A 26941-nucleotide genomic window follows, 5' to 3' on the forward strand; every position below is an offset into this window, starting at 1 on the left:
AGAGAACGAGACACGGGTACCGCCGTAACCCGCCAGGATCGATTCCCTCGTTTACGCGCATCCCGAGCCGGCATTTACAGTACGATCGTGCTGTCAGCCTCGGTCGTTATTGACCGTAAAACGAGGTATATATTGATCGGTTTGCTCCGCTGAGTGACGTGCAACGTGCAGGTATCGAATCGGCGCTCGGCAGCAAATTCGGCACTTGGAATCGATAGTCTCTACGCGCGCGGAGCCTGATGTCTGTCTCTCGGTTTCGCCACCGTGTCTCCTGCGAGCCGATATAGAATTTATATTTGATCGCTACGTGACTTGGTGACGAATCCGGCTATCTCTCCTCACCGCCGCTGCTTGTTCGATTGAATAGTATTATAGGTACTTGCACAGCTTACGCCGAGCTTACGCTGGAACTGTAATGGGAGATCGGTTCGAGGAAACGAAAGCGGGTATCCTTTGAGTGCCCGGTAATATACGTGCACACACGAAAAAATGTACTTACAATTAGTAGTAGTAGCTAAATTTCAATAGCTGAATTAAACTTAGCTGTAATATAAGAGCTACCGCCTTTAGCGTCATTGCTAAGTTCTGGCTATTACAGTTAAAAAACTGTGACAAAAAATTTATTAACTGAAATTAAAAGTATATATTAGTATAGGCAGCTAAAAAGCTGGCATGCGTACCTAAATGTCTTATCATGCACACATTTAGCACACAGAGTTAAGTTTATAGCTTCGCGCGAAAATTTGTAATTGTTTTTGCAATGTAGCACTGCCATATGCCATATCTACAGCGTATTTAGCATTTATATTTTGCAGTATATAAGTTATATAATTGCAAATATTATTACTTTATTGCGAAGATAAAATAGCATTGTATAGATTCGATTAAATATCATTTGATTTTAGCAGCAAACATTTTTTGCTGTAGCATCTACATTTTAATAACTAATATATAAATTGAACTTCGGCAGCATAGCTATATTTTAGCTTCATAATCCTTTTTCTTCTGCAAAGTGTACTGGCCCAACGGTAGCGTTTTTAGCGATATCTTTGCACTCCTTTGCTTGGCACTTTGCATGTTTAATTCCATCACGTGTCATCACGCGTTTGCACGTGCAAGCGAAAAGGGAAGAGCGATCGCAACGTGGTTAAATAAAACTGTTCCACCGGTCATAATTTCCTAAAACTCGGTCGTCGTTTTTCTCTCTCATCGCTGCCAGGGAAAAATAGCGTCGTCATACTATTTATAGGTATCACGTTGAAAATGCTTCTCACGGAATAGAAGGCCGATAAGAGCAAAGTGCACGGCGAAGCTGTAAAATCGCTTCGCGACCGAAACCGAGACGGTTTTAAACGGTACAATATGTAGGATAATGTGTCGCGCCGGTATAAGTACTGCTATTTGCGGCGGAAACGACTCCCCTGGTTTTATTTTCCCCTCACTTCTGCTTTCCTATTTTTTCGTATTTCGACCCCTCGGATGCAATCAACAGCTCGGAGGTCCGTATCTGGGAGTCGGTTTTATGGTCAATTGTACCGTTGAGTGCATTTGCGGCTTATTTATGGGCCGCGGGAAGTGTTGTAGTTTGTGGTGCATCGCGCCTGTTCGTAAATCCGTATCTGAATGCAGGGATTACAAAATAAAGCACGTCTATTCCATTCTATATACATAAGTATCCGGGTAGATTATTGAATATCAATCCAAATTGAATTCTATACATCGTCTACAAATAGACGATCCATATACACTTGTTTCTTTTGTTTAATAAAACTGTTTAAATGCACAATAGCGAAATCATCGTTTACCGTAGTTTTTTAGGTGCTGGACAATTTCGTTTGTCAAATTGCTTTATCTTGTCATAATTCTGAGAAATTTGTAGTTATAGACATGGATTGGAAGTAACTCATTACTTGTAACGCCGTTACCGTTACAGTTACATTTTTTCGGTAACGGTAACGAATTATTCAATTAGTTTTATTGTTACTTTTTGTATTTTGAACTTTCTGTATTTATGACAAAATTTTCGTATGTATATTCAATTTTCAATTTTTAGTTAGTATTCACACAATTTACTCTTATTTTAAGTCTGTTTTAAATAATGTCTTAAAATATTAATATGGCTCTGTGATTAGTTTATATCATTACATCTCAAGAATGCCATAAGTCAATCAACATATCACAAATTAAATTGACAAGAAATTTAATAAGATATTTTTACATTATATGTATCTTAAAATATTTAAAAAAATTTATTGTGAAAAATATCAGCTGAATTGCGTTTTAAGATCGAAAAATTAATTGGCGCATAGTTTGTAAAATTGGATATATGTATATATATATAAATTTATTTTGAAATATTAAGCACAAAACTGAACGCTCTAGCTCATATCGAAAAGGCTTTCATTTTCCTAGTTGTATTTTTATATATCAGTTAGTGTCATTGTTGCTTTTATTAATATTAAAACAAAAAATTGCATCTTAAATTATTTAGACTGATCTTGATTCAGCATTAAAAAAGTAACGGAAAAGTAACGAATCGTTATTTTTTAAGTAACAGTAATGATAACGAGTTATTTTTAAAAATTAGTAACTAGTAACGGTAATTAATTATTTTTTTTAACTCGATAACGAGTAACGATAACTAGTTACTTTTAAAAAGTAACTTTCCATTCCTTGGTTATAGATGCAAAAAAGGTCTACTTTATTTTTAATATATTTATTATTTTAATTAATTATATTTTTAATATATTTATAAAAATACAATATGTGACGTATTGGAGAAGTTTCAGTATAATTAAACTTGAGTACATTATTAGAATTTTCAATCTTTAAACGACATTCGATTATGGTTACAATAATATTGATTAATACAGGATGTATTGCGTCAAAGTTGCGACTTTACATGCCATTAAGAACCTCAAATCAAATATTTGTTAAATATGTTATTCAAATACTGAAAAATTTTTCAGATTGTTGAATACTAATTTGATGTCAAGGTTGATAAAATTGAAATAACTTAATTTTTGTTTGCCATACAATGATAAATCATGCAATAAATAATTCTTTAAATTTTTTAGTGCTGAAGACTAGGCAAGCGTAATAAATATGTTTTCTGTAATGTAAAGTACTGACGTTTTTTTTTGAAGCATTTCCAGAAATACAGGTGATCTTTTTTTCAAAAAATCTTATATCAGGTATAACTTTTAAATACCGACCACTAATTACATATGGCGTTATTTCTTGTAAAAAATTGAATCAGAAAATCCTGAACCATTTCTTTTCTACAGGGCTAAATAAAGCGATCACTACTGCAGTAATTATTGCTTCATTAAGCATTGTAGACAAAAATAGTTTTTAAATATAGCACTCACTAATCATGTAGCACTACTTCTTATAAAAATTGAGTCGAAAAGTCCTGAACCATTTTTCTCTGCGATGCTCAATGAAGCAATAATTACTGCAAAAATGATCTTTATTTAGCTCTGTAGAAAGAAATGGTTCAGAATTTCTCGACACAGTTTTTTTTACAAAGAATAACGCTATATAATTAATGATCGGCATTTAAGTTACACCCCTACCTATAACACTCTTAATTATTTTTAGAAAATATTTCATATTCCTTAAATATACACATTATGAAAACTGAAAACAGTTATTTTCTGTGTCACTATTGTACGTATACTGTTATAGTCTGATATTAATCACGACAGCCAATCTAATTTTATACATATTAATTCAAAATATTGTTATAATTAAATGGATTAATAATAGAAATGCACGAATATATTGTACGAATATTGAACTATAGGTTTTCGGCATTTTACAATTTTAGTACTTTTGCAGACTTTTAATTTAATCTTAATTATGTGTGATTATTTCTTAATTAATTTATAATACTTTAATAAATTTCTTAATCGATTTTGACGACAATCGAACATGAAATCCTGGGGGATGGCGTCTTATTTAAAAAATACAGAAGCAAACGGGAAATATAAAATATTTTGCCGTAGCGTAGATACCAATCTGACGCACGACGAAGCAATAAAATATACAATAGAAGTTATATAACAGTTGTTTTCGTTGTGACAGGTAAAAGTGATTTATTAAACGTGATCGGAATATATAAAGTCGGCGACACCATATATTATTTATAGCGCTCGAATTCAATAAGTCTGCTGCTTTTCAATTCGCCATGTTCTACACGCATCTCCCTACATTCTTCCTCCCTCTTTCCTAAATAGAAAAAAATCTTGTCAGAACGTAAGCATAAACGTTGTATACATATATGCAGAAAGGTGCAACTGCCGGAAATATGAAATATAGCACGGCGCTCGTAATTCAAATGTCGGCATTCTAATCCAATTACGCAATTGTTTCGTGCTACGCCCGCGCCGGTTTGCAAGTGTCGGGACACGTGGAATTAAATTGTAGCTCAAGCGTCGAATGAATGAACATAGCCCCCGGGCTCTTCGTGCTGCCGAGCGCAGCGAAGGGGCAGGGGAGGAGGAGGAGGAGGAGAAGGAGGAGGAGGAGGGATGCTTTTTGCAACTTGCTTTTTTTATATCGGGAAACGATATATAAAACCAGATGTCTCGATTACAGCGCGGTGTTCTGGCATCGGCGCTCCTATTACGGCCGATCGACTGCGTACACACAACGGCCGCGCGTCGTATCTCCCGCGGGAAGAGCGATATCCTGTTAAATCGATAACGAATGATGATAGAACCACGTGCTGCGGCATGCGACTTGTACCAAGTCGCTCCTGGCCCTATCTCGCCATTCGATATTCGAAGCTGGCACGCCTGAGAAGTATATGTCACGTCGCGTCGTCGTCGGGACATCACATCGCTACCGTCGTCGTTGTCGTCGTCGTCGTCGTCGTGATCGTGCACAGCTGCACGCGCGCGGGCGCGCGCGCGTTCGCGCTCGCGCGATCCTTTGTTTCTCGGTTTTCCCTGCCCTTGCCCGGGGGATACGATACGTAAATGGCGCAGGAAGTTCCCGAGACGACGACGTACGAGCCGGAAGCCGAAGAAGACGCGAGGAGAAAGCGCGAGCGCCGAGTTGTTCAGGAGGGCACGGCGTTATGGCGGCGACGGAAGGAGGAGCTGCAACGTCAAAAGCACCGCGAGCAACGTGAAGTATGTGTCACACAAATGGGCGTTTCTGGTTCGGCCACGTTGCTGCCGTTTATACCACTTGCCCTACGGGCCCCCGCGACCGCCACCCCTTAACGTCATTGTCTCGCCTCGCTATTGTTACCGATCGGGATAAGGGTCTACTGCGCGGCGAGATACGGCCTCGGGATATATTCGGTGAACCGGAACGTCATTAGGGCGAGGACGGGGCGGACTTTGGAAATTAATCCTTCGCGGTGTTGCAAGCGGAGTCGAGACACTCGGGAGTCTAGCAACGTCGCGTCTCGTCTTGGAAACGATATCGTTAAAAAGCTGAAATTATGCATATACGTTTGACGAGACATCTGATGTCACGTCGTGCGGGAACAAATATATTCGTTCACATTTAATGATATATTGACAATCAAGCGAACAAGACCGAATGAAAGAATTATAAGCGAATAACGGAGATTTGAAACGCGGTCAACATTATCCGATGACAAATAATATTTTAATAATATTTTTACAAATAAATATTTGAAAATAATATTTTTAAAATGGAAAATTACCTAATGGAGTACTGATCGTGAATCGCGATGAAATATTAAATATCGGGTGACCTTTTCGCTTATTCCTATATTATAGGGCGTGTTTTGAAAATGTCGCTGTAATTCCAGTACGTGTCTGACCCAGTTGCGTTTATTTCTACGTTTCCACGGGGGGCGTGTCGTTGAATTCGGAACGGGGAATTACGTGCGAGCGAACGGTAATAAAGCTATCCCATTAAAGTGGATTTGCATAATCTCCGTCTCTAACTGTCTTAAGAAACAAGCCGCGAAAGATAACCCAATAATCTATCACGGTCTCTCGTTGCGCGCGCTTTACATAAACTGCGTGTCTCGATCGTCGTCCCCGCGTGTTCTCGTTACGAAACTTGTAACAAACGTTGCAACAGCTCGTTAGGCGTCGCGGGTCGCGTTAATGGTAACCTCCGAAGTGATCGTGGGAGCGGAATCGTAATTCGAAATAAAATATGTCGATGTCTCACGTAGAACGTTCAAGAAAACACGGACTCCTCGGAATATTCTCAAGCGCGATCGATCGAGTTTCGAGATAATTTGCAAAAGTTACGCGCCAAATCATATTCACTCGGATAGGTATATCGATATACCTCATTTTCGTCAGTTTCGCATGCATCAAACGCGCGAAACCGTTTCTTTCGCTTCTCTTTAATCAGTTTTTTTTTTAATATTATATTTTTACGCCAATTATATTCGGCGTTTAAAATCTCGCTACCTAGTTTTTATTCTTCCCCTATTTTTATTTTGGTATTGACGCGGCATAACGATGATGCGCAATCATCACCCGGTCGGTCCTAAATATTTGCAAAACACACGCTCGTTACATTCATTACCATCCCCCTGTGAAAATAACAATCCGCACGGAATACATATTGTAAAAATGCACAGGCACACGCGCGTCGCGTTATCCAGCTGCACCGTTACACCCCCGCCCGCGCCGCCGTAATACTTTGTCCGCCGCGCGTTTCAATCACTTCGAAAATACATGTCGAAATTATGCCGATGAAAATCCCGGCGTAATTATTACACCGGTGATTATTTCGTGTCGTTAATGCAACACGTCGACCGTATTAAATTGTATTTACCGCGTGTACACGGGGATTGGAATTTATCGTGTAACCGGGTATGCTAATAAAGACAGGCCGAGGGGATTTACCGCCCCGCGGTCCCGTCCCTCTTATTACTCGGGAATCTGGTGCAGCCCGCGGTCTGGTGCAAGTGCACGCGGTCGAATGCAAGTGCGTTAGCAATGTTGCCGAGAGGAGAGGGTTGATACACGCTCAGGGTTAATCCGATCTGCCCGCAGGCGTTCTCGGTCGCGATATCGCATGTAACGGCGCGGCGTCAAACAGCGCTCCTAAGTTAAACCGAGAAAAGGCTCGCGCGCGCGCGACTTCCCTTTCCGGAGCGCAAAAGCCGGATCCTTAATTTGCGGCGTCGCGTCGTCGTGTGCTATTAGACGCGCCGCGCATTTCGATCTATTACGAGCGCGCGCGGTTATTTCCCACATACCAGAGCTAGCAAGCGCGCGCTGCTGCAGCCAGTGCCAGCTGTCGCGCACGTTTACACGACGTTTCCTGAGAACTGGTAAGAATTTAATTTAAAGAAATTCTTCGTTTTATTATACGACTTTTACTTGCATAAAACGGAAAAATTCAGCAGACGTATATACATGTTAAACGTGCGCGATCCGCGCGTTAATCCGCGCGTAACTCGCGGCAGTCGCGCTGACGCGCGCTGCTCAGCTGCAACTCGACGTTTACGCTCTTAATTCTTCTTCGCTCTTGCAGCTGCAGGAAATTCTGACCAATTACTCGCCGTGGGGTAAGCCAGGTGGCGGCGCGCCCTGCGCGGCCACCCTGAGGAAGAGAAACGTGCCCCTGGAGCCGCTCGAGCCGCCGAGATGTCACAGTTTCGGTCAGGTAAAACTGAGGCGAACCGTAGCCGTCATTTTTCTTTCCCACCCTCGCGTCGCGAGAAACTTTGTGTCCTCGTAAATCCGACCCGGCCGGCGCTGCGGGCGCGGCGATCGCGTGCACCGTTACTTCTCTCGTCTCTCTCGGAAAAACTTTTCGAGGCTCGCTCTATATACGCACGTCGCGCTGACGCGCGCGAGAGACGGGAGCGCACGCGTTACTCGCGCGAGTAAGATTTGTCGCCGCGTTTTTAATGCCCCCGAGCCGGCAATTTCCCGGCGGCAAATGGGAGTTGAATAGCTCGCGAGAGAACTTGGGAGTTGAAACGGCCGCGAGCGTCATACTGTCGTAAACGAATGAAAAGTCTGAACTTGTCGATATGTGATTTGGGATTATAACGCGAGAAAATCGCGATGTAATTACGGAAAAAAGGGGATGGGAGATCCCGCTTTGCAACGCAGTTCTTTTCACTGTACGTTTGCAATGTTTGCATCAGTCGAATGTACTTATATATACACGAAAACTTACGAGGAATGCGCGAACTCGCGAATTTTCTGCCGCGAAGAAAATTATTGTGGGAATTAATGGTGCCCGACTGCGAAGGTCGTGTACGTTTAATTCTGGCGTACGCGCGTTTTGCCGCGCTGCGGAGTTTACGTACAAATCGAGTTATTAAATCCGTACGCGGTGTACACCGTATAAACACGTGTGGCCATGTATAAAACACAAAAGCCAGGAAACAATATCATGCAACGCTGTGTGCCGTAGTGCAAAGTTTTCAGGCAGCGTTGCTTATACAACATCGCATCGCTGCACATATTAGAATATTCTGTCTGATATTCAAAGGACGACGAAGTTCCGCTTTCGTCTTATCTTCGCTGGAAATATCAATAACTTTGCAATTTTTACTTTTGTGAAAATTAATCGGATTTTATTAATTGCGAGAGTACATTATATACAATTTAACATTTATCATTATTTCAGTGAATTTAATCGTAATTAAATATATATTTTGTTCTAATTTCGTCTTTTAATTTTCCAGAATATAAAATAATACTGTTATATAAAATAGATTTTTAAAAATAAAAATGTTTATCGATATTTTAATAAAATATTACAGTTACGGTAATTAAATTGAATTTGTTGAAATTACTTGGCGATAGGTCTGTAAATAAGTTTGGTTTATTTAATAAATCTGGGAAATCTCTCTCGAGAATTACGGAGCGTTCTCTCTAAAACAATCGCGTTATTATCTATCCCGAACTCGTGTAAGTAATGATTATTGTGCAATCCTCCGAAAGCGGCGGTGAGATTTTCTCCTGCTTGATGTTTTCGATTGTCCGAATCCATCATCCGAATAAGAGCTTAATGCAGTCATATGCTGGATGATTATTCTTAATGTATCAAATGATAAATTTGCGGATTATGTAATTAAATTTATTTATTCTCCCCTGAGTGGGAAACAGATGATGATACATCTACCAGAATTAAAGTTTACATATATTCACTTAGGTACGTAAATATTGTAAATCTTTATCCATCTTCTTCATATCTTACGTATTAAAGGCTATATATAAAGATTATTAAGACTTTATACAAGATTATACAATAAATCTCAAACTCGACTTCTCTCACGGAATGCGTGTTTACACACATTTCTATAATATTTTGTTATTCTGTATAAATTACAGTTTATCTTTTAAATTCTTAATTAAATATACTTTTTACATTTAATCTAGTTTTATGGTTTTATTTATTTTTATATTGGAGAGGAGACAATTTTAATAAAGCTTCAAGAGATTGATTTTTATAAAGAAATTGATAACTTAGGAAGTTTTTAGTTTTATCTTGAGATTATACAACACTTTATTTTTAATCGATTTTTTGAAAATTAATGCTCCTTTACATGATACATATATGTATCTCAGATTGATGTTGATATATGTATTTCAGATGGACAATATAGATATAGACAGAATCTCTTGCAAAACGAAGTAAAAATGTCCATGGAATTCACCTCGCTTGTTGTTTTGATTAAACGAGCTCCGTATTTCCATGCAAATTTCCATACGTTTTCTTTACCGCAACATAAATGTACGACAGTACGCAATTTTTTACCAGGCATAATTCATCAAAAGGGAGAAAGAATTTTACATATTTTTTTTATTTCTTATAAGCATATGTTAAGATAAAGAGAAATTACGTATACGAGACAAGTACATAAAATATATTTGTATTTTTTTCAATAGATATTTAATTTAATTTCAATAAATATTTAAATGTTTTATGTATTTTTAACATTTCGATTTAATTTTCTTCAGCTGGTCGAAGAAATGTCCATGTGAAATGGTGATAATACAATTTTGTATGTGCATTTATCGCATATATTAGGTGCTAGCCACTTTTTTATCTTCAGTAAATCTCAGAAATTGTCACAATGTTTGGCGCATGCGAAAGTAGGTCACAAACGCAGTCACGAACCATATTTTTATGAAGCAACAGAAGGTTGTTATTTTTACTGTTTAAGGTCACTGCACCAGTCGCTGAACAATCACCAGTATGTGACTGTTTAAGAAAAATATAAAAATAATAAGCCTTTAAAATAATAAATTGCAAATTAATTGATATTTTTTTTATCTAATTTTTATACAGATTTGTTTCAAATATCATTTTTTTACTTAAAAATGTTATTATATATCAAGGGAAAAAAGAAATGTATCTTACTCTAATAAATGTACTTATAATAGAAATTTACTACAAGTAAAATGGAATATACACCTTAAAAGAAATATTTAATTAATTAAATATGTATATTTATTAAAAATATGTATTCTTTTTATTTTAAAAAGGAACTTATATATTACGTTAGCCACATATTTTTACGCATCAGTTATTAATTGAGGCTTGCCAGTCATTTATTAGTGTTTTTTGCATTTTATTCACTTTTAAAAAAAAATCAAACCTTCTATTTTTTCTAATTTTTTTTATAACACGACATTTTTAAAGAATGAATAAACAACTATTAATTGAGCTGTTGAACTATATTGAAGTTATACTCGTACTATTGTTTCCTTTTTATACTGTATATTGTTTATAATGTACATCGTGAATTTTTTATTTGTTCGTTGACTAGTGAAATGACCTATATGTTTTTTTCATGGCATTTGTTGCATATGAATATGCTTCAAACGCATTATATGCTTTTGAACATAAGTACACTTCATATATATGTGCATATATTTCAAGGCACTTTGTCCGAGTAAAAATAGGGAGTCCTATTCTGGGCATGTAATTGCAAATTGAATAACCGGCAGCGATCTGTTCTAGCTGGTTAGTTATAAGCTGCAGTTGCTTTGTAAGAATTCGCTTTAAATTCGCGCTCTCCTTCGCACATCCGGGAGAAAAGTTTCGCTTGCTTGCGTGTGCGTCGCCAATTAGATTTGCATATCTCTGTACAGTTGTACGATCGTTATAATCGCGCAATGTCGCCAACGCTATGCGAAGTTCATCGCTTCAAACGGCACCTATCCGCACTCCCGTAAAATCTCTCTCATACAAAGGCAAATTACGATACCTACACACAGCTACTCACCCCGCGACGACACAAACCGTCTGGCAGACGTCGTCGCGCTTGAAATAGCATAATAGCTCCGGAAGTCGCCTGTATTACTGGCACCGAATATTGCAAAGGCAGCACGTATAGGGGGATGCCGATTTGTACGCCGGGGAAATGGGATAAAGGAAGGGGTGAAGGGGAGGGATGAAGAACACGCCCGATGTTGATTCGATCCGGCCGTAATCAACGTTAAGGGTCGACTGCACCGGCACGACCTAACTCTCGGAGGATTAGCTCTAGCTCTCGGATTAAATAAATTTTCTTTCCTTATGTACCAACGAGGCGTAATAATCCACGAAAGAAAAAAACGAAAGCCGAGATGTTAAATGTATTCATCTTAATTAATTCGAACTCCTCGCTTGACTCGCGAATGAATAATTATCGAATGTCGGTTAAGGAAACTATTCCGAAAGTTCCTGACAAAAAGTTGCAAAGCATATTACTGACAAATGAAACGAACGAATATATCACGTAATATCGGAATCGATAATCGAATTGTATAAGGATATTGGGCGTGTTTTTCTTTTTTGCGAGGTTTTTTGTGAGTTTCCGTTTTTTGGGGGGGACGGGGAAATTACAGATAAATTTATATTAGCAATAAGATAAAAATTGCTACGTTTACATTTATCGAGCTATGTGCAATTGCAAGCCGGTAATTATGGTACTCAAGCCCGCCTGCCCCCGCAAGTGAATCCGCAATTTTATCGTACCTACCTGCAGCGCGTGAGTCGATCAAACGCGACGATATCGCCGTCGCCTCGTCAGCGTAAGTTTCCTCTCTTCCATCTTTTTTAAGAGATTAATATCTCATCTGACCTCGTACACACGATACCTTTCCGATACCGCAGACACGAAGTTTGTATTGCAATGTCATCATGCGAATGCGGTACTACACACGATGACGTGTGAAGTTTAACGGGTTTTGAGCTTTATCTGGAATACTGGAAACTGCTAACCCCGGTCAAAGGTCATTTATCTCGGTGTAATTTTAAATTTACCGATGTAAGAGCTTTTTCGGGAATTGATTTTTCTGAGATTGAAGGAAACGATATGAAAAGAGTAGAATGATTTTAATTTTAATCGGATTAAATGAAACATGATATTAATTAATTGATTTTTGCACGTTTATAAAATTAAAATGTATTCTACGTACGATATCTCTATTTGATTAAATTCTATAGCTTTTTTATTAGAATGAAGAATGGGTATTTTTAAAGTAGAGCAGAAGGCAATTATATATAATATCATATTTTGTTGCTGGTATGACGAGTCGATATCATGTTCGACACAAAAAAAAGCTCCAACTCATTTGGATATAGCTGCGACTCATATCATACTTTTTACTGGTATTCTATAAAGAAAATATTATTGAAAGATGATTTTTTAATTAAATATTGAAAGATTTTTTTTTTAAGTTTAAGTATATCCTTACAGTTTTCGATTGTACTCTCTAAAACTCGATGAGTGAAAAATGAGCCAAAATTGCAAATGCAAATGTAACAAAAAGTGAAATTGTACTCTGTAATTTGTGTGAAATCGCACTCCATTCGAGTGCACTCTCTTCGGCTGCGGAGATCAGTATCCATAGAAGTGAATTAATTACCTGTTACTCTATACTTTTGAGTGGGAAATTTACCTCTCGATCCAGTCATTTTATCGGTCGATCTTTCGAGTGAGCGTCATTTGCATTCATTGAAATTACGAGCGACAATCGCAATTACTCTAACATATTAGTGGCGAAATCACTCTACGAGAGTATCAATCGTATTAAATTTTTGTTGTACACGCGGCAAATATTTTACTAGCTTTTCCCGTTAATCGAGAAAGGTGCCTGTATAGCTGCGAGATTTTCAGAGCGGACGAATCCCCCCCGGAAATCCATAGGATGCTGCTGATTCTTTTACTTGTTGTGGGCGGAGGGGGAGTCGCAGCTATATCCAAATGAGTCGAGCTTTATTGTCGGACATGGTATCGACTCGTCATGCCAGTAAATACGAGAAATCTCGTAATGGACTTTCCTTGTATGTTGGACACGGGGCATTTTTCTCCTGGCAATAATTTCGAGAGAGCCCCGGCCGTGCCGGGGCCGGGGCCGGGCACGACGTATCCGCTCTCGAACTCGAGACGTATAGTCGATTTCTCCGATCACGTAGAACTAGAAATGCTACTTCCACAAAGTCGATTCACCACGCGCTGCCTACGGGCGCGCCGTGGAAATTTTTGACGCACCGTACATAGAGAGTTTGCGAGAAGGAAACGTTTTAACGACACCGTTCGGGCGTCGTCGTTGTGTAAAAATGGTTTTTCTATTTAAACGAGAAAAACCCCGGGATGCATGTCGAGTTTTTTTCCCGAGCTATGAAATGGGATAGCTTTGAATGCTTTTAAGTGTTTCTTTCTCCTTTTTGTTTTTCGCTTTTTTTTTCTATTCCGCGATGGTATAACATTTCAATGTATATATATATATATATATGTTGTTTTTCGAAAATTTCAATGTATATATATATATATATATATGTTGTTTTTCGAAAGCCCAAACATGTCGCCAAATGCACAAAATATTTACGTAAATATGTTATTTTGTTACTCTAACTTTTACAAACGCACACTTCGTACGTATAATTACGACAAAAATCGAACAATGTTAGATAGTAATAGTTAAACTAAACCGGCTTACGCATATATCTAAGCAGATTAAACAGTAAACTGGCCTGCTCTGTTGAAGCCTAATTGAAGCACGAGAAGACAGGAACTTGATAAAATATCTATCCGCATTATCGTTTCATCCAACAAGCTGATCGTTTCGCGGAAGCACAGGCTGGAAACACAATCGGTCTCCCGCACGGTCGTTCGCGACATTATATTATATACCTACCGGCGAAAGGGGGCGAAAGGATTCGCGAAAATTGGCGCAGTATAAGCTAACACCGCGTTGCGACACGAACATGTGCAAACATCGTATGATCGTCCTTCCTCGTTGCGCGGTGTAATTTTCGGGATTACGTGCCGGTTGTAGAAATTAGGCTGCGCCCGCTAATCGGATGCAGATGAGGTTCTAACGCCGCCGTGCCGCGGTGAGCGCACCCCGCGCACCTCACCCCTCGCGCGATGACAGCGCGAGGGGGGTGGATAAGCGCGCGGGGGGGGGGGGGGAGCGGGCGCGAATAGACGCCGAGCACGTGTTCCCAGTATCGCGCGACGACGAGCCCGTATGCGTATATAACGCACGTATAGGTGTGGAAGGAAGGCGAGATTCCTTGGAAACTGCTTAATATGCGACGGCGCCGCCGTGTGCTTAGCTGGTGCATCCTACGCCGTGGGGGCGACCTGGTCCTGGCGGAGCTCCTTGGAGGGATCCCAAGTCGCTTGGTGTGCGCTTCCTCGAATCCATGGTACGCAATATCCTCCTATATATCGTCGCGTCTAATCGCACACGGCGGGGACACCCACGCCGCGGATACCGCGCGGATGTCTCGCGTTATACCGTTGCGCAGCTTCCCCCTTTTCCTCCTCCCCGGCCTCCCCGCTAATTACGGGAAAGGGAATCCTTAATCATCGAACGTCGCGCTCTGCATTCTCAAAGCCCCCCCCCCTCTCCCCCGCGCGCAAAGGTTCTTTGTGCCGCGCGATACTTCAGGAACGTTGCTCCGAGTGTCTCGAGTCTCGGGTATGCGTTGCCCCAATTAGGTATACAGCTATACACGCACGGTAGACGCGAGACGTTGATTCGTGCGCGGGTCCGTCGGGAAACGGGCATGCATGGGTAATAGATGTATTTTCCAGGGAGCGGAGTTTAGGAGTTATATTTCTTCCTTTTCGAAAACGAGATATTTTCGAAACGCGAAGGGCAGGTAGACGGTCGCGCCGAAGAGAGAGAGAGAGAGAGAGAGAGCATCTCGTTTTATACAGCACACGCAGGTACAAGACGTTCAAATGCGTCGCGTCGAAGACGCACACTCTAAATTCGCTGCAGTGAAAATTGTCACTTTATCATATAGTGAAAGATCGATTTTAGGGTTTTCACTGCTACGCAGTAATTTTCACTGTACGTAAAAGTGAATTTTAACTCTTGTTTGAGTGAAATTTTCACTTGATTAGAAACAGTGAAAAATGTCACTGTTATGGTAGCAGTGACATGGTAACAGTGACATGGTTGCAGTGGCATGATCCACTGCAAGAAAAGTGATTAATTAACTGTAGAAGCAGTGAAAAATCACTTTCTTAGCAGTGAAAATTTTTTGACACGGTAGAAAATAATTCATTATATTAACAGTAAAAAGTAATTTTACTGGAGTAAAAAATATAGCGAAGTAATTGCCTATGTGAGAGCCGACACAGGTGTTGGTGTGTGAAATTCTTATCGTTACAATATCCAACCACACACGATCTGCGCGCCGCACGGTTTATCGGTCTTGAAACACCAGTCTTTGCACGAAGCCGGAAATTTGTAACAAATTAAATTGACGAATCATTTAATATCTTTCGATGCTAATACGCATCTATAAGATTCCCCCTCCTCACAGGCAATTACTTCACTATATCTGATTATTTTCTTGGAGTCTACTCTGTCTAAAATTCATTAGAGTAAAAAGGTCACTTTACTAGCAGTTAAAAAGTCACCGTTAACTGCGGTGATTCAAGTTCACTTTAAGTTAAAGTGAAATCTCACTGCAAAGAGGGGATGGTCGCATTTTGACTATTGCAAAGCAGTGAAATTTCACTGCAACGAATTTAGAGTGGCAGTTTCAAATCGATTGCCGTCGTCGTTCTCATTAATTGCGCAATCTTTTTATTCACTACGTAAGAAACTGCTCCCTGCATTCCCCAATTGGCGGATCAATAAGGCACAATGAGAGAATCTCATCTCTCGGATACGCGCGATAGTGTGGCGTGTGACGGGGATACGTTCCAGCGTTGACAGTGCGTAATATATTACACGGCGCAGTTAGCGGCGTGTAATGCAGTGCAGTTAGCGCGCCGCGCCCGCCGCCGCGCGACGCGACGTGCCGAACATGCTTGTAACGCCGAGACAGCGCCTCGAAAATGAAGTTAATTTCAATTAGCTTAAATATCATTTCGCGTTGAAACCTTCTGTCGATACGAGCATTTTATTTTTGAGAACAAATTATTGCACTTGTGGAAGATTTATTTTATATATGAGACCAGAGACGTAATGTAACGCGATAGCCAATAACTATAACGTTTACACGTCACTCTTAATCGGGTTTAATAACATCTGTTAGTTATTGAACTGGCCAATCACAAAAAGTTATTCCTCTGAAGAATAAAATAACTGTGTTTGGCCAGTTTCGTAACTACAGATGTTATTAAACCCGATTAAGAGTGACGTATGTAAACGTAATATATAGAACAGTCAATACAGAAAAGAGCAAATAATTTTTGTACGGACGTACAGTATAAATAAATGAATATGTATTTTTTTGCGGAAATGGGATGTTGGTAATGCCGTTTAGCGGTACAAAACCATTTTCTCCCTCGGTCGTTTGTCGATAAAATTTTCGAGGCGGGAAAGAGCTAGAGAAAAGGAGAGATACACGGGCCTCGCATACCGTACTTATACTTTCGAGAACCGATTCCCATTCCTACGTAATTGCACGTTTAAACAACAACCTCCTGCTGAGAAACCAATTGAAACGATAACGAAATTACATTGTCACGGGGAATGGGAGTATCCCGCGTCAGCCTGTACTGGCAACTTTGCATCAAAACTTTCTACCGCTGCGCGAGAGTAACCCTGTTAGATTGACGAACATTGGCCCCGAGGGGTCGCAAACTATAGACGTCGCGGTAATTGAAGGGTTCGCTGCGGGAGAGAGATAAGTCCATTCTGATACATTTTTCACAAGGACGATATAGGAAGATGGTCTGGAAATCTTCTTGCTGCGCTAAACATCACGCAGCGAGTCCAAATTGCTTATCGCAATTTCTAACATAGAGTATATATGTTAAGAATTGAACCTCACGTCGTTTTTAATTCAGTTTTCTTCACCGTTTTATCTAGTTTATGCTTTTCTTTGTGTCTGACTTGATCGCGCGTATGGCGATTCGTATACGCAAAAGGCGGCGACTTGTCGATTTGTCATGTGTAGAGTTGGACGCCAGAGGGGGGGGGGGTGAGAGGGGCATAACAAAATTTTCACTACACTTTCATATTAAGATCTCTTTATAGACCTTTTTATATAGATTTTTATATCAAGACCAACAGAATAATGAACAATGAAATTTTTCTAACAATAAATTCTTATAAATATTTTCGTTGAAACACATTAGAGCAAACGTTGAATTCCAGATATTGTTTTTTTATAATGAATTTAACTTTTTATAATGAATAACTTTAATAAGTGCATCAATATCTAAAGTCTCAGCAATATCAGAGTGTACATGCAATATAGCTACTAAATTGAACCTTGCTGTATTGTAGAACGCAAATTCGTTTTAAAATTATAAACTATTTTTGGGTCAACATTAGTTATTTTCAAAAAATGGTTTATATCTGGAATTCCACATGAAAAATTCTGATGTGTGAAGTACTCCACACACAAGTCGACGCCCGTGGTTGTACATACATGAGAAGATTGGTTTTTCAATTTCCAATATTTAATTTTCCTTTCAATATTATACTGTTTACCTAAATAAAGCTATTTATGAACCTTATATATACCTTTGGCAGTTCATAATTCTTCAATAAGAGTATAACGTATTAATACTAGAGATAGATCTAAATACGAACCGATACTAAATCGAAAATAAAATAGCATTCCTACTCTCAAAATTACATGCATTTGTTGCGGTCTATATTTTTTATTTAAAAAGAAATTTCGTAGATATTTATGACTCGGTTTAAGAACTTTATTGTGTGGAAATTCGCTTAAAATTAACTGAAAGATGACACTTCACCGATTTATTTTGCAAAAGTTTGAAATTTAATTCGTCTAACCTTTCGATTTTTTTACTCGTTGATATGTATTTCTAAAACTATCCATATATACTGTTTTCAAGAAAATTGTTTCAGCTCTTGCCATAAAATAATACATGTGCTTTATAAATACGCTCATTTTAAAACTTGTATAATCGTACATACATACGTATATATATATTTTCGTGTGATTACGTACGAGAGATTTGCCGTTGTTGTAAATGAAGAATTTAGCGCGGTGTTGCACGGAACGTTTCAATTATTTCCCTCGCTCGGCCGTGATCCGTTTTCGCCGTTGGGTCACGTACGCACGCGGTCAATTATTCACCTTGGCAGGAAGATTATCGATTTTTTTACATCATCAAGTATGAAAGTATATCAATCGCGGGGGGAGGAGAAGTGGCTCTTCGACGGACGAGGCGAGCAATAGGATGGAGGGGGGAGGGAGGAGAGGCGAAATACGGGAATATGAACGAGTGCGCGATACAAATTTATGTGAGAGAGCCGAGGCGCGATATCTGGTTGTTCGATACGCGTCCCTCGTTAAAAACGGGGAAGTTATCTGCTCCCTCGCACGGTGAGCTGCTGCGCAATTAATCCCGAGGTTGGAGCGCAAGTAAATCGCGGTTGGCCATTTTTTTTTCTACGCGCTGTAATTTACCGGGTAAAAGAGATACCGCGGAAGGAGATACATAAAATGAAGGGCGGGAGGGGGAGGGAGAGACGATGCGCGTTTTTGCTAAGAAATTAAATTGCGCCCGCACTTCGCGCGGGGTCGCGCGCCGAATCGCGGTGGTTCGTGCGAGATCTCTCCTCTTTCGTCTTTTTTACCCATTTTTGCGCGCGCGTGCACGCGCGCGCGGTCGGCAAATGCAATAAACTGGCCGACGGGAAGAGGAGTCACGTATTTATTTGTACACCGCATGACGAATGCGGCTAATCTGACTGCGGAGCTCCGGCCCGGTCGTTTTTCGCCGGGGTGAAATTCTCGGGGAAAATCACTTTATCGTTCCGCGCTTTTTCCCCCGATGAAGGGAGAGACGGTGGAAACGTCACGACCTATCTTTCAATTATACGCGCCCGTGCTCCGCGTTCGCGCTCGCATCCGAACGCAGAAACGGAATTTCAATAGCGATTCTGACGCGCCGATGCTGCAGCGACAATCTCGATTTTCCCCGGTGTAATTTTAGTGCAATAAACAGCATTGCAGATGGACGCGCTTTCGAAATTATACGTGTATATACCGTGCCAGGTTTTGGACACTGACATTTCCGCAGTCAAATATAAGTTCGTCAAGGAGATTGGCGTTCGATTTCGCGCGCGCATAATTTTCAATAATTCCGTTTTCGTCGAAACGGCGGGCGTGACTAATGTCCCCCGTTTGTGATGTTGCCGGCAAATTTACGGTTCACGTGTGCGACCCGCGTGTGCTCAATTAGCTGTATCTCGGCTGCGCGAAAGGGAAATGAGAGTCTCGCGTATTACGTCCGTGTGTACAAGATCGAGCGCTAATCGAAGTTAGTCGTCCAAGACCGGGGGAAGGGGGAGAGGGAGAGAGGGGAATAAAGTGCGCGCGATGACATTCGCCCGAACCTGATAATACCACGCAATAATTTCGTCCCCTCGCGTCTCTACGCGCTCCGCGCGGAATTCTCAATTGGCGCGTAATGCGCGCACATAAATCTAAAGTTACTCGGTAGTCTAACTCGGGTAGAATTTCGCGGCGGCGGCCGCGGCGCGGGTGACGCGGCGATTTGCAGGAATCGTTGTAAGTTTTTTGTGATAATGACAAACCGCGCCGCACCGCCGTGGACAGAGCTGCGCGATTTGCGCGAATCATGCGAGCGCCGCGCGGGCTTTAGGGAAGCTGCGATCGATAGCTGCTGCAGTAACGACTTTCCCCGACCGGTGAATTTATCTCGCGGCCGAACGTAACAATCGTTGCAGCGATTTGATGCCACTTGATGCGAAAGCGCGGTTATCAATTAAACGCAATCGATCGTACGGTAATTCATTCGTTTCGCGAGTATAAATCCGTCCTTCGCTCTTCGAGAGAAGGACGTAACATCGAAAAAGGGAGGGAGGACGTCGCGAGATTGGTCGCGCACGTGATAACGTTCGGCTCGATATAATGGCAACTCTTTCGTGGGCTTCCTCGCGAGCTTTCTCGGTTCCCGACGCGCCTTCCTCCTCCTTCTCCTCCTCCTGCTTCTCGGGCTGTCTCCTCGGAGAGGAGCGCATGCGGCTCTTAATTTTTAATTAAGCCGCTCCGCGCCGTGCTCTCGAACGTGCGCAACGCGCATAACTCCGCCGCGCGTTACCGGGCTAATTGAACGATCCTCCGGGCCGCCCGCCTAAGCGCGACCGGAAAGTTTAGACGGAAATTTATTAGCGCATTCCACTTTCGGAGATAAGTTATGCTCTTATTACGCGCGCGCGCCTCCTTCATATTATGCTTACACCGATCAGATGTGTATCTCCAACAATAAGCTCTCGTAGCGCTTCTTCCCGACGTCCCGCGAGACTTTCCTATCTGTCCTGCGTCCTGATGCCGTGTACTTGTACCGCGGATATGGATTTATGGTGGGTGGATTTATGGCGTGAATTTTTCCCCCCCTCCTTATAATAAGCCGACGAGAGCTCCGTTGTAACCGGCTAACGAGACCGACATTGATGAATGAACGCGCGACTTGACTCGGGTCGGATCTAACCGCGAGTATTACTACTGATTATAATACGAGGCCGCGGATTTGTTCATTGATTTATCTGCATCCGATATTATGTCTTCTCCATAGCTTATGGTATTATGCTGCATTGCATTGAGATATCGGCGCCAATCATATTTCAGCAAGCGTTTTGGAATTTAAAAAATTTTTATAGTACAAATTATATTTTATAGAAATTCTTGAAGAATGAAAATAAAAAAATCTCCAAAGGGTTGGAAGAAAAAAATGATCTAAAAGAGAAATAAAGTAATATTCAGAAAAAAATTCTTTTTTATTTTATAAAAATATCACATTAGAGTTTCGTGTCAAATTATGTAACTTCAACAATGCCTTTTTCTTATACCCTCTGTAAGGTGAGACGTTACATCACGAGATTTTCTTTAGACAAGTTGTACAAGATGTTATTAATTAAATAAAAATAGAAACTTACTTAAACGCTTGCTGAAAGATAAATGCGTTTGTTCTCGAAGTATACGAAGTACCAGACTGGCGAACGAAATTAAACGTAGCAATAAAGAAAAGAGAGGATCGTTAACTGGTTAAAAGCCTCGACTTTGCTTCAGGGTTGGACAAGCAACTCGACGATCGACAGACTATACAAGAGAAACACGGACCCGCCGCCGGCTATTGTGGACGTGAATAAATTCTACGATGACAGGGCGACGCCAGGTAAATAGCAGAGATTGCCGCTTGCTTCTCTCGCTGCTACCGGAGCTTGAATCTCCGTGCCGGTCTTCGTGCCGGTCTTTTGCCCCCAATATAGGTATCGCATCGGAAACACAACCGGCGCAGAACTCGAGGAATCTCTACAAGGAGGAGGTTCAGGTGTACGAGCTCACGGGCGGTGTCGAATTGGTACCTTTGTTAACCAGTAGACGCCATCAGTCGTATCCGCAGTCCAGCCGGTATCTTGCCACGGACGCCACTCGCCCGGGATACACGATAGAATCGTAAGTACCGGGGGTGTATCTGAATATTGACTCTTGTTTGTTTCTAAACTGATCGATTCGTCGCTCGACGAATGCAAAATGGTCCGCGTCGCTGCGCGTCTAGTCTGTAAATAAAACGACGAACTTTCAAATTCACGCTATAGTTCTGTTTTATATAATTGTTTAAATACAATTCCTTATTGTATTAATGAAATGTCACGTGATCTATTTTGTGTTTTTTTTATATTGATGAACTCGCGAGAACATTAACGCGTTATATGTATCTATATAACACGCTGTCCAATCGCATTCATCGCGTCACGTGAAACTGCAAACGTTGAAGGTGATAGATGTTGAGATGATAGGATAATCAATAAACAGTATGCCTGGATTGCCTGGTATAAATACGTAACTGGCTGTAATCACGTACATTTACTCATTACCGTAATTGATATTAAAAGCCCTTATTGTTGGCCCGCAATTTACTTGATGAAAATTTTATTGATCATTCATTTAGCCGAAAGTGCATTTGATGTTTCGCATCCCTCCGACGGAAAGATAATGTAGATATGCCAAAGTGCTAGAATTGCAATCAAATAAATCTAAATCAAACATCTTGTATATTATTACATATATTTTAAAACACATATATATTGTTACATATATTTTACAAATACAGTCTTGTAATAATAGATAAATATATATATATTATATAATAATAGATAAATAACTATATATGCATAAATATAAATAACTATACCTATATAAAGCATCTTCACAAATTGACGTAAACGTTTTATATTTAATGAAAAATAAATTTTAAAAAGTTTTATTGAAAAATAATTTCAATAAAATTGCTTTTTTATTAATTTATTTTTAGCCTTGGCTGTGTGTATAAAGCACATTTAATTTATTGCATTTTCTTGGAAAAGACGGTAATAAAAACCAAAACAGAATTAACGAAATATTAAAATTGTTATGAAAATAAATATTATTTTTCAATAAAACTATTTTTTAATTTATTTTTCATTAGTTATAGAACGTCAATTTGTGGAGATGGAGGCTTTATATATATATGATTATTTATGCTTTATATTTATAGCTACAAGAGAGAGACTGTTTGTTTAAAATATATGTAATATATGTTATTGTGTGTGTATATCGGTATTAATTTTCTACTTTATATTCCGAAACATTTATACCTACGTAACATTCTCCCAGGAGGTATTTCCTCCGCTTTTTATTCTCTCGTCCTCTTTTTTAATCCTTGACGTACTTCCTTTTTTTTCAATTTTAACAATCTGACGTGAAAGTCACCGGGGCACCTTCGTATAAAGCATATAAAATGAAAAACGAGACGGGTTTTAGAACGACGCGGGCGTGACATCGCACGTTGTTCGCATTTTGCTCGCGTAGTAAATGTCGATTCTCGGTCGTATAATGCCGCGTGCATTTGCAATTAATTTTTCATCCTGGGCGGGCCTCATAAGTATGACAAACACGGCAAGACGCGACGGTAACCGGAGAATTGGTTAGCGGCAATACGGCACTCGGGGGGATGTAACTGTATTACAGGTAATCAACCAATTGACCCGGATGCACCCGACCTCGACCATTTCACCTGTTCCTGCTCAATCTCACCCTCATTTTCCTCCCTGTGCGCTAACGTCGCTCCAAATATTCATCAGCATAATTTTTCCGTCGCTATTGCTAAAAGAATATTTTTCCATGAAGAATTTACTCCTTTTGAGGGAGAGTCGACTCTCTCCCTTTCACTCTGTCTCTCTGGGAAATGCTCGATCGGATGATTTTTACGTAAGCTTCCTGAATAAATATATCATTATAAAGCGGCAAAGTAGTGTTCTTATTTTAAAATTTCTCGAGAGAAATCCAAAACGTGAATTTCTTGTTCCTCGCGGAATTACGTTATGTACGTAGGTACTTGAAAAATCTGAATGTGAGATAGTAATAACAGAATTATGTTTGAATGTCTGACCATCTTTTATTTTCGAATAAAATTGTTCAAAACGCATTTTATCGCTCGGAGAGGAAAAACGGACATTTTCATTTTATTTTAGCTGGAAAACCAAATGTATATTGTGCCACTGAGACCGAGTGTTGTGAATAATACAGTTTTACAGGCTATACTAATCCAATTGTAATATTTTAAATTAAATGTATTAAAGAGAGAAAGAGAGTTGCGCTAACATGACTGTTAATACGACTGTTCCCGTCGTAAACATTTTTAACGTTTCAAAAGTTCTATTCAGTTGATTGAGTAATTAATGCAACTCTTCTCTGGCATTGCGTCCGATAGGATAATGCTGATTTATCGTTCGATAAATCTGCGTGTAAACGGTCGTGGCGGCCGGACGGCGCCGGCGAACAGAAGCAGCACCAACCTGACATGTAACGAGACACTTTGATAACGTTTAATGGAATAGCGTATGAGAGAAAGTTGCGTTACCGGAGGTGCCGCACGGCGTTGTTTATAACACAGTTGGCCGACATTCAAACGCTCTGCGGCGCGCCTCTAGTAATTAATCACCCTCGATTATCTGTCACCGTGCGGCGATTACCCAAGGAAAAAAAACGGCGGCGGCGCGTAAGCCCCGGGGGTGTTATTCACTTAAAAAAAAGAGGCTTTTTACCGCGCTTTTATTTTGTATGTTCCCTCGTTTTTTTTTTAACTACGGTACAATCGCGAAGGCACCTCGGTACTGCGGGCGCAAGTATTTAATTTGGCGACACACACACATACCTACGCGAGAGAGGATCGATACGATGCGTTCGATTGGTTCGCGCGCGTTCCCGAGTATACCCGCTATGCGAGGTATTCGCGCGAGTTATGAGCGCGAAGTCGTTAAAGACTATTCAAAGCACCGAGAGAAAATACCGATGAGCCGTTCGGACGGAAAGCTTTTTTTCATGCCAGTTAACTTAATTTAACGTATGACTCTGAAATGAATCAGAGATGGATCAGCATCTACTCGCGTGGATTGTATCGCCTGCAATATTTACGGTTCACGACGGTGCAGACACACGTGATATCATTTATGGCCATTTGTGTTATTTTTAGCGTGTCAGAAAATGTGTCTCTGAAAAATGTAACAATATACAGAATTAGAGGGATTTTCTTCTAAGAAAAGTAAAAAAATACAGGAACACATAATTGACTAGTGAAATCAAAAAGAGTTTATACATATTTTTGATGTTTTAATATTTAAAAATCTTTAATTTCTTAAAGGCATGATGACTCTCCTTCTGCATACAGAGTGTCCCGAAATTCGCGAATTAAAATATCATAGCAAGAAAATCTTCAAAACATTAAGTAAAAGGGTTATTTGTAAATTTTTATTTTAAGCAATAATTTTTGAGATATAAGAGTTTAAATTTAATCAATTATTATGCGCTTGAAGTGCGCGATCACTAACACTTATTGACGCGTTCACGGACATGTTTCCGTGTAATCGTGATCTATAATTGGCTAAATTTAAACGCTTATATCACAAAAACTACTACTTAAAATAAAAATTTACAAATAACTTTTTTACTTAATTTTTCGAAGACTTTCTTGTTATGATATTTTAATTCGCGAATTTTGGGACATTCTGTATATCTGTGTGGGGTGTACATCTTTTTCTACTTTTACGCAAATATATAAGATCTACGCCACTTCCGAACGGTCTGTTAGAGGAATTTTTATGATAAAATATTCTCGATAATTTGTATTGTTTTCTGGGAGAATAATTTTTTATTATCTTAAAATTGTGTATCTAAATTATATAATTATTTATTGTAATTTTTTTTGGAACTCGTCGAAGTTTGTAGTTTGTATATTTTTCTTCGTTCGTCACGGAGGTGCCTCCTATCCTCCGAAGTAAATCGAATATTTTATTTTCAATCGCATTCCACACACTTACATCCGGATCCTTCCGTCAGTCTCATTCGTATTCCATCTTCACGTTTTGGGTGCGATGATATTAAATAGTTCGCTCAAGGAAACCCAACGTGGCTCGCCCTAGATTGTGCTACTCCCTGTGGAACCTTTATTTCCCGTAATCCGCGCCCCGGTGTACGTGCCCCCGTCATTTCCGCGGGGGCGCCGTGCCATCAAAGAAAGGATATGAAAGCTGAGTGTGACTGGCGTCTCTCTCTCTCTCTCTCTCTCTCTCTCTCTCTCTTTCTTTTATAGGCTTCGCGCGCTCGGTGTCGGCAATCGGGAATACATCGCGGATCTCGCCGAGCAAATACGACGTAAGCGGGACAGGGCGCTGGTAAGTGCTGTATGATCGATGACAATTGCGCGGCGCCGAACGGTAATTCGAAACGGAATTAATTGTACCGATCTCTCGGCAATCTCGTTGCCGTCTGTTATATCGAATCATATTGATTACACGCGCAACCCATGTACCGACACTGTGGATGATGAAATCAAGCGGTTCATAAGGAAACTCGTTAAGTTTATAGAAGTAAACCAAAAATAAAAAACTGCAGGATTTAAATCGACTTAAAAATACTTTGTTTTTAATATCCGATCAATTTCAACTCATCCCATTATTTTCTATTATTCCGTAAATAAAATAAAAAGATTTCGTGTGGCTTTTTTAGGATTATTTTTATACAGACATTTAATAATGCAATCCGTTAACAAATATTAAATCAATATAGTTTCCACAGAAAGCTGAAATAAAAAAAAGTGTTTTAATGAAAATATTTTTAAAATCCTGTTGTTAATATTTATTAGTAATTTATCGATTTTTTTTTAATGCATGGTACTTAAAACGTACTTATTTTATCTCTGAATTGCATATTTAAATCCGTCTTTTATTCACTAGTTTACAAAACGGAACACCCAAAGTCAGTATTGTATTTCGCTACTATGTTTGGGCTGGGTTTGCATGGGATATCTTTCTTTCTTTCACTCCCTCTCTAAGGTTACAAATCATTCCGTGCTTGGATCTCGTTTCAGGAGGAACGGCGGATCGAACAGGAGAGTTGTCGCAGGCACTTCGATACTTGGAAAAGGCTATGGGGTAGACCGGGCCACGGCGCCCCCATAGATCACGCGCAGCGGAACAATCTCTACAACATCCTCCATCGACCGGCTATCTATTGA

General features: G+C 40.0%; 1 protein-coding gene across 1 annotated transcript; it reads left to right on the forward strand.

Moving 5' to 3' along the window:
* LOC105451667 lies at nt 1-26941 on the forward strand. The gene is made up of 7 exons (XM_011692269.1): nt 1-22; nt 4984-5141; nt 7489-7620; nt 21457-21562; nt 21657-21843; nt 26018-26099; nt 26795-26941. The coding sequence occupies exons 2-7, from the start codon at nt 4986-4988 to the stop codon at nt 26939-26941; spliced, it is 810 nt and encodes a 269-aa protein (XP_011690571.1). The 5' UTR covers nt 1-22; nt 4984-4985.

The sequence above is a fragment of the Wasmannia auropunctata genome, unplaced genomic scaffold (assembly GCF_000956235.1).
Source record: "Wasmannia auropunctata unplaced genomic scaffold, wasmannia.A_1.0 LD336048.1, whole genome shotgun sequence".
In the NCBI taxonomy this organism is placed as follows: Eukaryota; Metazoa; Arthropoda; class Insecta; order Hymenoptera; family Formicidae; genus Wasmannia; species Wasmannia auropunctata.